Source organism: Ruditapes philippinarum, unplaced genomic scaffold (genome assembly GCF_026571515.1).
Source record: "Ruditapes philippinarum isolate M1 unplaced genomic scaffold, ASM2657151v2 ctg66_1_1_1_1, whole genome shotgun sequence".
Taxonomy (NCBI): domain Eukaryota; kingdom Metazoa; phylum Mollusca; class Bivalvia; order Venerida; family Veneridae; genus Ruditapes; species Ruditapes philippinarum.
This window is the reverse complement of record NW_026861363.1, coordinates 170,993-188,093: the sequence shown is the minus strand read 5'-3', so window position 1 is coordinate 188,093 and position 17,101 is coordinate 170,993. Positions and strand designations below refer to the sequence as shown.

Here is a 17,101-nt window from a genome sequence, read left to right as displayed (position 1 = left end):
TTTTTTGAGTATTTTGGCATCATAGGCTGTGAAGTGAAAAAAAGACAAACAAAATAGAGACTGATATTTAATTTTAGCAAATATTAACATAAATTTTAAAGTGTGTCCTTTCGAATTTCATCACTTAATCTCAGCAACTCCCAGTTTTCAATCTTCCATCCGACCCGTCTGCAAAGAGTGACAATACTACGCTCTTCGGCGTACATGTCCGAGTACATAGCAGCAATAATAATTTTATTGCTGATACTTTTTCTGCATAGTTTTAGAAGTTCTGTATAAGCTTGAAATATTAGATAATGGTCATACAATATCTCATTAAGATACAAATCTTCCAAGACAGTCTCAATAAATGATATCAGGGAGACATTAGTGCCTATTTCTCGGCGAAACAACATTTTTGGAACCGTAAAACTAGATCTAGATCTATCCATCTGTCTGAAATAAAAAAAAATATTAGGAAAACGTAAGAATACAGATTAAGAAATTTAATGTAAAAAAATAATAATAATAAAACAGGTTCTAAATATAATTCAACTCTGCATTCGGTTGTTTATGGCTACAAAATCCAAATTACATGTGTACGGAATTATACGCTTGGGCTTTCAGCTAAAATTAATCATGAGGGTAATTTCGTACACTTTTTATTTCTCTTTTTATGACAAATATCTTATTTTTATCGTCGTAACAGTTTAATTTTCTGAAAGAAATGATAATGACGTATGAAATTTTCCAACCTTATAATGATGTTTGATGTTGAAGAAAGCGGGATAACTCGTTTACACAACAGTGAAAAATTCGCCCTTGAGTCGAAGCCGTGGAGACTGAAAGCGGTTAAATTTTCGCGCCAATGAGTGCCTCAACCAATCAAATTTTTTGGTGACGTAGGCATATAAATCACGATAGTTAAACGCTCGTTTATTACTAAAGCGACTCTTCATGATAATATACGTCGCCGAAACACCGAGTAAACAACATTATTGACCGAAGAGGGTCAAAAAAGTCAGCGTACGAAATAAGCCTGCCGTACGGAATTAGCCGACTCGACTCTATCTAAGCTCTGGGCAATTTGTAGTTTTATAAAAGAAAACTTAAATGTTTTATTTTTTATACGCCTTCAGCCTCGTAAGTATATACATGTATAGCATGTGTTATCCTAACACCCTACAAATGAGCACGTTCTTTAAAAAAACGTAAAATACTGGACTTAAGTCATGGAACAACGGCTATTATCCAAACCTGATCATAGTTATCTGAACGCTTTCAGAGAGCAAGTTGGTTTTTTCTTGCCGCTGGTAAATTTTTCTTATTTTCAAGATTTTTCTGCATATTTTAATAGCTGTTGATATTCTTTTGAATAGCTCTTTGCCGTGTTACGGTTTTATTTCCTTGAAATAGTTCATTTATACCGTATTAAGGTGTTTTATTCCCTAATATTTTGTGGGCGAAAATTTTATTTTGTTACAGTGTTACGGTTGTTTAAAAAACGAGCAAAGCTCAAACTGCTGTAGTGCAATATGAGTGACGAGGACCATTTCTTAATTGATGAAGATAGTCAGTGGTCCTTCTCGAGTTTTTCCGAGCCAGAGTTAGACCAGCTTTTGGCTCAGGATGGCTGGTGACAAATTTCTGTAATTTGTAATTTAACCTTTAGGCAAACAAGTCAACAGACAACCCTGGTTAAATATCTGTAATCTTTGTAAAAACATTTGAGCAAAGTGAACATTCTAAGTCATCATTACAAACCCGCAATTCCTTGTCAGCCTCCGGGAATATGCGCAACTTTGGGGTAGATTTTTCTGTCTAAGCACCAGAACCAAATGTCCCTAGCTAGGTTATTGAGTTCTGTTTTCTTCCCCAAAAATTTATTGATATAGGCACAACTGGTGGTGTAGTTTATTAAGATCTTAACATATTGACCATAAGTGGATTGGCAGAAAGACAGTTAAGTTAATTGACAAGCTCTGAGTTCTTAGGTGTATGAAATGTTTTTTCTTTGAGAGACCACATCCCTCCCGCCTTTCTGCCATCATTCTGATAATATGCCCACCAGCCTTTTCCAGATGCATCTGAAAACAGTTATCTTTGACCTGTTCCTGCAGTTTATAGAATATTGGGGCATATTCAACCCCCCGGTTCAGCTGCCACTTTCTATAAAAGTGTTGAGCCCCCTTGCAGGTCCAATTTTGAACCTAGGGGCATAATTTGAACAGTCTTTGTAGAGAACCACTAGATGATGTTACATACCAAATATCAAAACTATAAGCCTCGTGTTTTTTAAGATATTTTGTAAATAAAACTTTTGGTTGCCATGGCAAGAAACATCTCTGCAAAATTTCAAAAAAGTGGTTTAGGATAGTCCAAGAAATCAGTGACATTATTGTACACCTTCTGTGAACAGCATAAAACTTGGCATGTTGACAGGAAAGTATGGTGGCTGATTTGGAACGCTTTTGTGCATAGTGTTGGCTCCAGCAACAACAGGTCAAAGCGCCAAACAGCGCATTGTCAGACTTTTGTCTTGTCGTCCTGTCTGACAGCTGTTCTCGCGATGTCACACTGTTGCTCGGTTCAAATCAAAGGATTGGCTTATAAGCCAAGCAACAGGGCGACAACACGCCGCACAACAACGCACTGTTTGGTGTGCTTCACTAGAGACGGGACGACAAGACTAGAGCGCAACAACTTGCTGTTTCGCGCTTTGTTGTGTTGTCACTTATTGACAAGACGAAAAGGTGGTAACGATATAGGATGCGTTATCGCTATTGATAATGCAACGAGCCCACCATAGGAAAGAGTATTTAGATTTATTTCAGCCAGGGATCCACATTTTACAAATCCAATATGGCTGCCAAAATCCAAGATGGCCACAAAATATACAATGTACATGGGATATGACAAAATGGAGTTATTTATGGCATAAAAATGATATTTGACATTATAGGTCAAAAATATTTCAGTAGAAATTTCTTTAAAAAATGCTTAAGTAGCATTTTTATAAAATTTTATTATGTGGCAGCCATTTTGGATTTTGGTGGCCATATTGGATTCAGATCCCAGGCTTGAATCAAAAGGATTTTATCAACTAACAAGTGTGCCAGTTTCATGCTTTTCACAAGAGGTGCACAATTCATCCTTATTTTTTGCACAGATTTCTTGGACTAAGGAGAAGTTGTTTAAAGAAATTGTTGATGCATGGACAGACGGATGATGGACAATGTGCCATCACAAAAGCATACCTTGAGGACATTGTCCTTAGGTGAGCTAAAAAGGATTTAAGTACTTTTAAAAAGCATTGTTTGGATTATCAATTATGATATGTTGGATTTGCTCTCATTACTGCAAAAGTCGTGTGCCATATGTCTAGCAGGACTGTGTGCAATGTGCCATTGATTACACAAGTATTTGATTTATCATCTTGTTATTTCTTTGACAACTTCTTACAAAAACAGTTCAAACTAGAACGATTAATACCCCCACCAGCAACTTTGACTATTTGAGAAATAAGTGGTCTGAAGTAAAATTTGAACTCAACCTTTAGTAAATAAAGTATCAACTGTGTACAATTAGAATTATTTCAATTAATTTCAATCCCAACTGGGGTCTTAATATAAGCTTGCTATACACCAAGTTTGATTACAAAATCTCATTCCTAACTCAAGTTATTGTCTGGAAACCATTTTTCTATTTTTAGTAACTGTGACCTTGACCCCAGGGGGTCCAAATGCAAACCCAAGTGGGGTCTTCATATAAGCTTGCTATACACCAAGTTAGATTACAAAATCTCATTCCTTACTCTAGTTATTGTCCAGAAACTATTCTTTCTATTTTTAGTAATGGTGACCTTGACCTTGACCCCAGGGGGTCCAAATACAATACAAACCAGAGTCTTCATAAAAGCTTGCTAAACACAAAGTTGGATTACAAAATCTCATTCCTAACTCCGTTATTGTCCGCAATCCATTGTTCTATTTTTAACGGTGAACTTGACCTTTACCCAAGGGGGTCCAAAAACAGTACCAACCGGAGTTTCCACATAAGGTTGCTATACACCAAGTCTGATTACAATACATCATTCCAAACTCTAGATATCGTCGGAAACCATGATGTGGACAGACGGACTGATAAGCTGACTCCTATATATATCCACCTAAACTTCGTTTGTGGGGGTACAATAAACTTTCAAGGTGATTTCAAAAATATTATCATTTTGTACGTTAGCAGCATAATACTTCTATAAAAATATTACCGCGCCACAAACTTCACCTTTGCTGCAAAAGCCGTACAGGCCACATTATAATAGTAGTTCATAGATTTTAAGTGTTTGTAGGCTGTTTTTATTTATTTTTTCGTCATATAAACTTTTTTTTTACAAAATAACAAAAGTATCAAAAACAGTATGGTATTTAACAGTAATTTACGAAGTTACTATTCGGGATACACAGAACCAATACTAGGAACCGGTGTCCAACCCTAATTATGATGTTTTCTCATATATATGATATTCATTTTTTATTTTATCAGTCAGATAAATGTTCTTTGCAATTAAACTGGAACAAAAAGAAAACAAGATTGCATTTGAGAAAATGCTATGCCACAGCATTAATACAACACTAAATAGTAGTGTAGGAACAGATTTTTTTTTGTTTCTATACAATTGAAGATTGTCATAATGCATAGATCCCTGACCTATCTTATTCTTATTATCAGATTACTGGTTAAATCTATTGTTAACTCAATAAAAGATCAGAGTAGGAATATATCAATGCACTTGAGTCTAGTGAATTTGGTGGTGAATGTCATATTTCACACAGCCTAAATTTCATGACTACATCAAAGGACAACACAGTAAGACACTTTGTCAAAATCTATGTCAGCTGATATCAAAGTTCACTTTACATCTTAATCTGTGCACATGGTTCAAATTTCATAGCTGTACATCAAAGGACAAGAAAGTAGGTCACATCATCAAAATTTGGTCACCTGATATCAAAGTTCAATTTTACAACTAAAACTGTGCACATGGTCAAAACTTCATTGCTGTACATCAAAGGACAAGAAAGTTGGTCACTGTCCCATTGGGCAAGGCAAAATTTTGACCCAAGGGTTTAATTCAAAACAATCTTGATACAGGTCCACCAAACAACATTTCAAGTCAAATATCTAAGCTGTAGCTTTCTCCCATTCAGAAACATTTCTTTTATTTTCTGTTTTTACTATGTGTACATAATCAGAATCACTGCCCCGGGCAGGGCCAATTTTGACACCAGGGGAAAAATTTGAACAACTAGAGGACCTATAGATGATATTATATAGCAAACATCAAAACTCTATGCCTTGTACCTTCAGACAAAATATTTTTTTTTTTTTTTACTATATGTCCATAATGAAAATCAATGACCCCCGGGGCGGAACCAATTTTGACCCCAGGGCTATAATTTGAACAATCTTGGTAAAGGTTCACTTCGCAAAGTCTCATGCCATATATTTAACCTCTAGCCTTTGTCAATTCAGAGAAGAAGATTTTTCAAGTTTTTACTTTATACATATAAGGAAAATTATCGCCTCTGGGGCAGGGCAATTTTAACACTAGGGGCATGATTAAAACAACTTTAGTAGAGGACGCATTGATGATATTATATACCAAATATCAAAGCTCTAAGCCTTGTACCTTAAGACAAGAAGATTTTTTAATTTTTTACTATATGTAAATCAATGACAAGAGGGCCATGATGGCCCTATATCGCTCACCTTAAGGAATAGATCTTAACTGGATTTTTCTTATTTAAAACAAGCAACATGTTTATAAAATACTTTAATGTTATTTAGTTAGTGTCAAATGTAAAGTATTTTTGAGCAAGAGGGATGCAATCAAGTGTATAGAAATACCTCTTTTTTCTTTTCTTTAAAGTATAGGTTGCTAAAAAATACACTCCCTGTAGTGTGTTTACATCATGAAAATTTTAACAATGACATCATAATTAACATAGGCGAAGTACAAATTTGGATAATACTTCAATAAAAATGGGTCAAAGACAAAAATGGCCGGGTTGCATTTGTTTACCAAATAACATGACTCATGAGGCTGTGATGTTACAAAAATGTACTACCATTGACCAGTAATGTCAAACATTTTACTAAGTCGGTAAACAGGAAGCGATAGACCTGAACTTGGGACCACATATTAATGCAGTCACATTACCAAATATCAAGAGACTGTGTTATGTAGTTGCTGAGAAAACTGTTACGGAAATTTCCTTCCATTTACAATTAATGCCAAAAATTCAACTAAGTCATCAAACGGGAAGTGGATGAGCCACATACCTGAAATCATATCCCATTGTATGTGACTACATGTTGATGCTGCATACCAAATATCAAGAGGCTGTGATAAGTAGTTGCTGAGAAAATCGTTAGGAAAAATTCCTACCATTGACCATTATTATGAATTTAACTAAGTCAGTTAACATGAAGTGGATGAGTGACAGACCTGAAATCGAATCCCATGGTATGGGACAATGTGTTAATGCTGTATACTAAATATTATGAGGTTCTCTAGAGTAGTTGCTGAGAAAAATGTTACCAACTAGAAATGTGTCCATAGGACACGGGTGCCCCCACCTTGCCACTGTTCTGTCAATCTTTTAGATAAGTCAAGGGATATAACTCTACAAATACTGGATAAATCCACAAACGAAACCCCAGGTGCAAATCTAAATATGCTGAGCAACCTGCCCGTAAGGTTTAATGAATATGTCAAATCCTTTTTGAGTAACTTGCGACACAAGTTGAAAATTGCAAAAATTTTCTAAGTGAAGGGCAATAACTCTAAAAATACTAAATAAATCCAGACGAAAATACCCAAGTGCACAACTGCACATGCTGATCAACATTCCTGTAAAGTTACATGACTCTAGGTCAAATACTTTTTGAGTTACATGCGACTCATGTTGAAAATTACAAAATTTTACTAAGTCAAGGGCAATAACTCTGAAAATAATAATAATATCCAAACGAAAATACCCAGGTGCACAACTACACATGCTGATCAACATTCCTGTAAAGTTTCATGACTCTAGGTCAAATACTTTTTGAGTTACATGCGACACAAGTTGAAAATTGCAAAATTTTACTAAGTCAAGGGCAATAACTCTGAAAATACTAAAAATATCCATACAAAAATACCCAGGTGCACAACTACACATGCTGAGCAACATTCCTGTAAAGTTTCATGACTCTAGGTCAAATACTTTTTGAGTTACGTGCGACACAAAAGTGAACGGACGGACGGACAAGGGTAAATCTAAATGCCCCCCCACGTTAAATGGTCCAACCAATTCGCCTGCCTGCCCGGAATTAAGTCTCAATACATGATGGTAAACAGTATTTTTTTTGCATATGATTATGTAAAATTTTTCTAAAACCAGTATTATAAGTGTACCAGATATCCCATTAGTGTTTAGATATTAAAATAATTTTTGATAAAGGTGTTTACTCAGGGGTATCATGTTGGGGACAGGATCTAACCCCCAAGCATCTATGGTTTATCATATTTGGACATCCCTTTCTACAAAAACTTCTTCCTGTTCACATGAGTGGCTCTATACACAGGTTTAATCATAAAATAAAATCATGTAAAATGTTATTAAAAAAAAAACAAACAGCAGGGATCTCAGGAAGGTCAGAATTTCACGTGGCAGACTGTTTGGCCAAAAATTTTCATAAGTCAAATCAGTTTTTTCTTGTGTTATTTTTCTACACGAATCATTTTCATGTTTTCAGAAATTACTGTTTGGGAAGTCATTTAGAGTAGATTTTCAAGTTTAAATTGATAACTATTGTAAGGTTAGGCAATTATAAGCTTCTTGCTTAGTTAACATGATAAAGATAATTAAGTATTTCTAGCACCATGGATAATTACCATAATTATTGTTCCATTTTCACTTACATTTATTGAGGTGATAAACACATGTGTACATGCAGGGGTAAAAGTTACAGAAACTGAAAATACTGAAAGAAAAAGTTGGGGGTCAGGGGGCCGCTAGGGCCCCCGGTGGAACCATGGCAACGCCCTGGCTAGGGGTTCAGGGGGCTGGAGGCCCTCAGAAGCTTTTGCAATTTAGTGAATTTAAAAGTTCAAAAAAGGTTCAGATACATACTCAAGTGCTTTATATATCTTCAGATGTAATTAATCTGATATGTTAAAATTTACACAAATTCACTGAGTAATACTATTTAAGCAATATATACACATTCCACATAACAAATTATGTTCATTCTTTTACTTTCAATTTCATATCTTAAATTTAATCCTTTTCCATTGTCTTCCACTTGTTAATGTAGCACACTTTCAACTGACTTGACAATTTCTTCAGATGTGGAAACATTTTGAATTTTCAATCCTAAATGATCCATTACTACTTGACTAGTTTCATCATCAAAGTACTGAAAGATTACTTTGTTATTGTTTTTTGTTAGTTGCCTCATCCATATTCAAAGATATTAACTTATCTTTCACTTTTGACTTCACTCCATCCTTAACAGATTTGGCTACACCATGTGTTGTTATGTACATTGCACTGGTTGGAGAAAGAGTAGTTTTTTCAAGAGCAGACTTGTCTTCAGCTAAACGTTTGGCAAGATGTTAGAGATTGCCTGCTATGGAAAATGGCAGTCAACGTTCACTAAGAAAGGCAGTTATGATTGCTCTTTGTTTGGCAATGCGGTCTTGCATACTTTCAATCTTTTTGTCCACAGCTTTTGATGAGCCTGGCAGTACCTGAAAACGACAATTTTCAAATAAAAGATGTATGAAACATATCAAATAAAATATCACACGCATAAATTGTCAATTTAGTTTGGAAACAAGGAGATAATCAAACTAAAAAAAACATAGATAAAGAAAATCGTGTTCTAATCCTTAAAATAATATCAAGCTGGAAAAAAATCTCCAGACCTATTAAAAATTTGGGCATAGGTTCCCCTGCACAAGGCCATTTTTTAATTCAACCCCCAACCCTTGCCCAGACCACATGAAAGTTGGGGGAAGACAGAAGAAAAAGAGGGTGGGGTAATGTGAATTGTTTATTAACTACACAATGCACATCTAAACCTCTTTTCGTTACTTACTACAAAGAGAAAATGATCTTACTTGGTCTAAGATTCTTTTAGTGGTCCTCATCTTCAGCTCATCGTGATTAAGAAGCACCTTTTTCTGTTCGATTTGTCTAGTTGATCGTTTTGGAACAGACTTCACAAAAGCCCATTGCATTTGGTTTCTTCAACCAAGCATCCCATTTTTCACATTTAGAGTCCTTTTCCGCTAACCACTCCCACCTCCATTTGTTTTTTGCACCCTTTTTCAGACCAGGCGGTAAACACTTCACTGTTGTTGTCATTGTATTTGTACATGTATTTTGACATCAAATGACTATGCAACAAACGATTTCATTGGCTGGTAAAAAACGACGACCAATCAAATCTGATCTTGTATATTCCAGCTCAATTTTTCATTGGCAATCTCCGTATTGTAATTGTTTTGATTCCTATACAAACGGGTCTGAGATGGACAAATTTATTTTAAAATATATATCAAGCATTATCAAGCAATGTGCACACGCTAATTAATGAGGAATGCACACACACCCTTTTCCTTAAGCAAAATATTTAAGCTCTAGGCCTTTTGGGTCTTTACAAGAAGATTTTTTAAATTTATTCTTATAATTCCTTTTGGTTGCCATGGCAACCAGATTTCTGCACGGAATAAAATTCTTTGAACAACTTTGGAAGCCCTTCACCCAAGGATCAATCCTGCCAAGTTTGGTTGAAATTGGACTAGTGGTTTTTCACAATAAGATTTTTTAAGGTCACTATATAATCTATATAACACACAAACACACACACCCACACACACTATCGCAGATGCTGCGGTGGCATAATAAAGGGCGCGTCCATCACAATAACACATAATAACTATGAAAACAACATAATCACTATGAAAACAAAAGACTACAATAGTTAATATTAATATAATAATACTTGTATATGTGCCATGTAAGCTTGGACAACATCTAAGCCATACTCATCTATAAGACCTTTGATCAGGTTGATGCCTTTTTGATTTGCAGCAACTTGAGCCTTGAGGTCACTGAGGTTATCGTGTAGGTTACGGGTACCACTGCTGCCTGGGAACTGTGATGGGGCATTCAGTGCTTCTGTAACAGCTATAATACAGATATCATTAAGTAAGATTAACTATATAACTACATTACAATTACATTAAACTATCAAGGGAAATAATAGTTTAAATTTTTTTTCTTTTATTTTATGTTTTTGTTTTATTAAGAATATATTAGAAAATATATTACAATAGTGTTCTAGGTGTTTCTGAAATTTCAAAGTTTATAAATTCACATTCTTTATGAGTATTTTTGTATAGATCTATCTGCAAAAATGTATATTATATATTACAATGTTTCAAATGCATTAAATTTTACAGACAATTATGGAGGCAAGGTGAATATTTTATGGGTAAAATTATAAACCCTTAACTAATATTCAAAGTATGTTAAACAATGGCCATGATGACCCTTATATCACTCACCTAATTATTGAGGCTCTCAATTGTTAGCAATGAATAAAAGGCAGATATTAATGCCATAAACTTAAACTGATATCATAACATTCATATCTGCAAAAATTCAAAGCCAATGGACTTTGAAAGTATTTGAGGTATTACAAAAACTTAAACGTAAATTCTAAGTCGAAAAAGGGGCATAATTCTGTCAAAATGCTTGATAGAATTACCTCCTCCTGTCTACATGTTGGGGTCATGATGGTGAACAAGTGTGCGAAGTTTAAAAGCCATATGTCAATGGACTTTGAAAATATTTGAGGTATTACAAAAACTTTAACATAAGTGCGACGCTCGGGTGACCACAATAGCTCTACTTATTCTTGTCGAGCTAACAAAAAGATTAGAAAAACCTTTCAATTCCATTTTTGAGACAACACCAATCTTTTTTCTATTTTTCATGCATTGCAACATAATTATGCTATATGATTATTTTTATAAGTTTATTATAAACTGCAAAAATATTTAAGATTTCTTTTTTCTTTTTGTACTACTTGTAGTGAAATTTATTTGCACCAACACACAGAGAATACAGAATTCCCTACATTGCCTACTTATATTTATCGGAAGATGGACGAAACCCCACCAGTTAAAACCCCACCACTCAAAATTTTATAGTGGACAAAACCCCACCAATAAATTTTACAGAGTGGACAAAACCCCACCACTAAATTTTACAGAGTGGACAAAACCCAACCACTTCAGTTCTACAGAGTGGACAAAACTTTCTTGAAAATCTTTGAATCTTGTAAAAAAAACAAACAATTGTGCATCAGCAGAAACTCAAAAGAATGTGTGAACAACTCATCAATAAGGAGAAGACTGTGTAACCTGAGTTTCTTCAGGCTATCGGCCACTGTATCCGCTTTAACTAAGTACAATGAAGGAAAATAGACTCAACTGAATAAACTAGAAATGTGCTATACAAAATGTGCTATTTTTTATCATTAATTGATGAAAATGTGCTATATTCTTGATTAATTGTAAGTAGTTTATTTTTTATATAAATAAATTGAAGAAATGAATTTGAAGAAACTAATAATAATGGATAATTCAAGGTCATAAATGTGGCACAGTCTCAAATAAATGACTACTCTTTGATGTTGATTTAACAGTTTGTAAATTGTTTGTAAAATCTCATTCATTGTATTATATTGCTATTGAAATAAATGCTATATGCTATAATTATCATGTTTTGTTCTTAAGGGATTTGGATGTTTTTTGTGTACAGTTTGTAACACCTTTTTTGCAATCAATAAATAATCTGTTTTGTTCTTCGGGCATTTGGATTAAGTTTTTTGTGTACGGTTTGTAACACCTTTTTTGCATATTGCACATGCAACATGTACATGCATTGTTAATAAAATTGTTCATTCTTATATTCTTCACACATGTTATATTGAAATTAAAAAATGAAATGTGAAAAAAAATGTGTATATTATATATATTTTAATTCATCAAATCTTGCCCAATAATTTGTAAGTGTGGGGTTTTGTCCACTCTATCAAACTGAAGTGGTGGGGTTTTGTCCACTCTGTAAAATATGATTACAATAAATAAATAAAACGTGTTTGTTAAACACAAATGCCCCCTGATTCTTGTCAGTAGCAATATTTCAAAAAAATGTTTACCCATTCACTCAGTTATGGACAGAAAAATTGCCAAAAAAATTGTAAACACAAGTTATATAGTTTGACAAAGTCATGGCATTTTGTAATTGTGAAAAGCTCAGGTGAGCTAAAAGGTTAAAACTGCTGATTTTAAAATTTACTTATTTATATTCATGAATAGGCCATATATATTCCCAAAGTTTTTTTTCTTACAGCAACTTAACAATGGATGCCCCCTGTCACTTGATATGCAATTATCAAATAAACCATTTAGGTGTCACCTTCCCTGGCCAGCCTGGTCATATGGTCTAGTGCATTAGAAGTGCACACGGTGTGCACTTCTAGTTCAGCTCTAGCACAAGGGTGGGGAGTTTAGTGTGAACTCAACTGTAGATTAGTGCAAATGTTAATAAAGGTTTTCCATATATGGTTTTCTGTGCTGTGACCTTTTTTTGATCTCAGACGACCCATATTCAAGCCTGAACTAGAAAACATACAAACAACTTTTCTGACCAATTACTAGGATATTTGGGCTAAAAATGTAACGTCTAGAGTGATAACAAGCAAATTTGTTTAATTTATATCACCCACCAAGTACTGGTTATTACTACATAACAACTGAAGACACAAGGTTATATATATACATATATATACAGTCGAGACTGCCTTAGCGACCCCTTATATATGCTTTATATATATTTTGGCATTATCCTGTACAAGGTGATGATATGGGCAACTCGTCTTGGTATTTATAATTCCCATAGTTTCGTTGAATTCCATCCAGTAGTTGCAGAGAAATAACACGGAAACGAATATTGCTCTATAATGCACACTGCATAACTAATCAAGAGCCATAACTCTATCTTAAAGGGCCAGACCTGAACAAGATGACTATATGCGCAACTCCTATTGGTATTGATTGTTTCCACAAAGTTTTCTTCAAATCCAGTAACAAGTTGCAGAGAAATAGCACGGAAACAATTATTGCTCTAATTATTATGCATTATTGCACAAATAATAAAGTGCCATAACTCTGTCTTGTAGAGTCCGACCGGCATAAAATGACGATTAGAAATCATCAAAACAACCTTTCTGACAAATTTTCAGGATATTTGGGCTTAAAATGTAACCTTTAGAGTGAGAACAATATCTTCCATTTTTTGTCAGTGTGAACTAGATTTTGACCATGGGAGACCCATTTCAAAGCTGAGCAAGAAATCATCAAAACAACCTTTCCTCAGATTAGCTTAAAAAACTCCTAAAAAGTACACCATTTCTATATATTTATGAAAAAAAGATAAAGATCCAAAAGAGAGATAATGTTATTATTTACTTTTATCAAGTCAATCTCTTGTACAGTTATTGCTCACTCCACTTCTCACAGTACCCACCAAGTTATATTTTGAGTTTCAAGTGAATATCTTTTATAGTAAATACTTAATGAGTTACTGTCTGGACAAAAACTAAGCATGAAAAATAACAAAGGGCACTAACTAAACAAGAGCCCGGTTTGAGCCTGGTGATGCTCCCCGAATAGGTTTTGGACACAGGAAAGTACACCTCTTGTAGTTTCAGAGTTATGTCCCTGGAAAAAGTTCAAAGTGCAATAATTCCAAAATTAGGAAAGGCAGAGTTACTGTTCTTTCCACTGCACTTCTAATCACTGTTATCTATCAACTTAAAAAGTTTCTTGTTGATATCTCTTATGGTTTCCGAGTTATGTTCCGGACAACTTCAAAAAGTAAAAATAAACAAATGGCAATAACTCCAGAATTAGGCAAGGCAGAGTTATGATTCTTGTGCACTGCACATCTACCCATTGTGATACATCTACCTACAAAGTTTCATGTTGATATCTCTTATAGTTATACAGCTATGTCCAGTACAAGATTTTTCTAAAAGGGGAGATAATTCAAAAATGAGGCTTAACAGAGTTATGGTTTTTTGGCACTGCACTTCTACTCAATGAGATCTATCTACCTACAATGTTTCATCTTGATATCTCTTATAATTTTAGAAATATGTTCCGGACAAAGTTCAGTGTTAAAATTAACAAAGGGCAATAACTCCAAAATTAGGACGAAAAGAGTTATTGTTCTTATGCACTGCACATCTACCCATTGAGATCTATTCACCTACAAAGTTTCATGTTGATGTCTCTTATAGTTTTAGAAATATGCCCCGGACAAGATTTTTCTATAAGGGGAGATAATTTAAAAATGAGGCTTAACAGAGTTATGGTTCTTTTGCACTGCACTTCTACTCAATGAGATCTATCTACCTACAATTGTTTCATCTTGATATCTCTTATAGTTTTAGAAATATGTTCCTGACAAAGTTCAAAGTGTTGAAATTAACAAAGGGCAATAACTCCAAAATAAGGACGAAAAGAGTTATTGTTCTTATGCACTGAACATCTACCCATTGAGATCTATTCACCTACAAAGTTTCATGTTGATATCTCTTATAGTTTTAGAGTTATGCCCCGGACAAGATTTTTCTATAAGGGGAGATAATTCAAAAATGAGGCTTAACAGAGTTATGGTTCTTTTGCACTGCACTTCTACTCAATGAGATCTATCTACCTACAATGTTTCATCTTGATATCTCTTATAGTTTTAGAGTTCTGTTCTGGACAAAGTTCAAAGTGTTGAAATTAACAAAGGGCAATAACTCCAAAATTAGGACAAAAAGAGTTATTGTTCTTATGCACTGCACATCTACCCATTGAGATCTATTCACCTACAAAGTTTCATGTTGATATCTCTTATAGTTTTAGAGTTATGCCCCGGACAAGATTTTTCTTTAAGGGGAGATAATTCAAAAACCAGGCAAAATAGAGTTATGGTTCTTTGACACTGCACTCCCCCTCAATGCACTCTACCACTGTATGAAGTTTAAACAAATTATCTCCAAGGGTTTTCAAGTTATGCCCCGGACAAGAAAACGGACGGACAGACGGACGGAGGGACAAGGCGCCAACTATATGCTCCCCCGAAATTTTTCGGGGCCAGTTTAAACCCCACGGCTTTTATTTGAACAAACTTGGAAGACACCCATTAGAAGCTGTTTCACAATGTTAAGTTTTTACTACACACATATAATGAAAACCAATGATCTACTCCCCCCCCCCAATCAGGGCCAATTTTAATCCAGGGGCTTTTATTTGAACAAACTTGGTAGACACCAATAAGAAGATATTTCATGCTAAACATCTAAGATCTAGCTCATTGGGTTTTTTAAAAGAAGATTTTTTAAGTTTTTACTATATGCATATAGGGAAAATCAATGACCCCCTGGGGCGGGGTCAATTTTGACCCTAGGGCTTTTATTTGAACAAAATTGGTAGACACTCATTAGAACATGTTTCATGCTAAATATCTTAGCTCTAGCTCTTTGAGTTCTTTAAAAGAAGATTTTTTAAGTTTTCACTATATGCATATAGGGAAAATCAATGACCTCCTGGGGTGTGGCCAATTTTGACCCCAGGGCTTTGATTTGAACAAACTTGGTAGACACTCATTAGAAGATGTTTCATGCCAAATATCTAAGCTCTTAGGGGTTTTTTTAAGAAGATTTTTTAAGTTTTTCCTATTGGTTGCCATGGCAACCAGAGTTTTTAATGGAATTTAATTTTTTGAACAATTTTGAAAGGGGTCCACCTAAGGATCATTTCTGTAAAGTTTGGTTGCAATTGGCCATGTGGTTTAGGAGGAGATGTTGTTTGAAAAGTTTGACGCCATTTTTTGAAGGACGCACGACGCACAACGCACGACGAGTGATGACAAAAGCTCACCCTTGAGCACTTTGTGCTCAGGTGAGCTAAAAACAATAGGGCCATGATGGTCCTGAAGTCGCTCACCTGTATATAGGCCCCCGGAGCAGGCCAGTTTAAACCCCAGGGCTTTTATTTGAACAAACTTGGTAGACACCCATTAGAAGATGTTTCATGCTAAACATCTAAGGTCTAGCTCGTTGGATTTTTTAAAAGAAGATTTTTTCAAGTTTTTTCTTAACACATATAGTTAAAAACAAGGACACACCTGGGGCAGCCAGGGTTTTTATTTGAACAATCTTTGTAGACACTTACTAGCAAATGTTTCATGCTTAATATCTAAACTCTAGCTATTTGGGTTTTTTCAAAAAAGATTTTAAAGTTTTTGCTATACACTGTATGATATAAGGAAAATCAATGTCCCCCGGGGCGGGGCCAATTTTGACCCCAGGGCTTTTATTTGAACAAACTTTGTAGACACTCACTAGAAGATGCTTCATGCTTAATATCTAAACTCTAGCTATTTGAGTTTTTTCAAAGAAGATTTTTTAAGTTTTTGTTATACACATATAAGAAAAATGAATGACCCCCGGGCGGGCCAATTTTGACCCCAGGGCTTTAATTTGAACAAACTTGGTAAACACTCACTAGAAGATGTTTCATGCTTAGTATCTAACCCTTAGCTATTTGGTTTCTTTTCAAAAAAGATTTTTTAAGTTTTTGCCATACGTATAAAAGGAAAATCAATGACCCCCGGGGCGGGGCCAATTTTGACCCCAGGGCTTTTATTTGAACAAACTTGGTAGACATCCATTAGAACATGTTTCATGCCACATATCTTAGCTCTAGCTCTTTGGGTTCTTTAAAAGAAGTCTTTTAAGTTTTTACTATATGCATATAGGGAAAATCAATGACCCCCTGGGGCGGGGCCAATTTTGACCCCAGGGCTTTTATTTGAACAAAGTTTGTAGACACCCATTAGAAGATGTTTTATGCTAAATATCTTAGCTCTAGCTCTTGGGGTTCTTTAGAAGAAGATTTTTTAAGTTTTTACTATATGCATATAGGGAAAATCAATGACCCCCT

The 17,101-nt window shown here is 34.8% G+C and overlaps 1 protein-coding gene and 1 long non-coding RNA gene across 2 annotated transcripts in view; both read right to left on the bottom strand.

Moving 5' to 3' along the window:
• The window catches only part of LOC132715397 (5-oxoprolinase-like), a gene marked incomplete at its 5' end in the record, with an annotated part of 254,579 nt that overhangs the window by 67,693 nt on the left and 169,785 nt on the right, over positions 1-17,101 (bottom strand). Inside the window, one exon of the mRNA XM_060698394.1 lies at positions 10,036-10,220. Within this exon, the coding sequence (XP_060554377.1) occupies positions 10,036-10,220 (185 nt within the window). The remainder of the gene's footprint in view (positions 1-10,035; positions 10,221-17,101) is intronic.
• Positions 7,710-10,006, bottom strand: LOC132715396 (uncharacterized). The gene is made up of 2 exons (XR_009623679.1): positions 9,149-10,006; positions 7,710-8,776 (listed from the first exon to the last, which is right to left on the bottom strand). It is a non-coding gene; the product is annotated as an uncharacterized LOC132715396 (long non-coding RNA).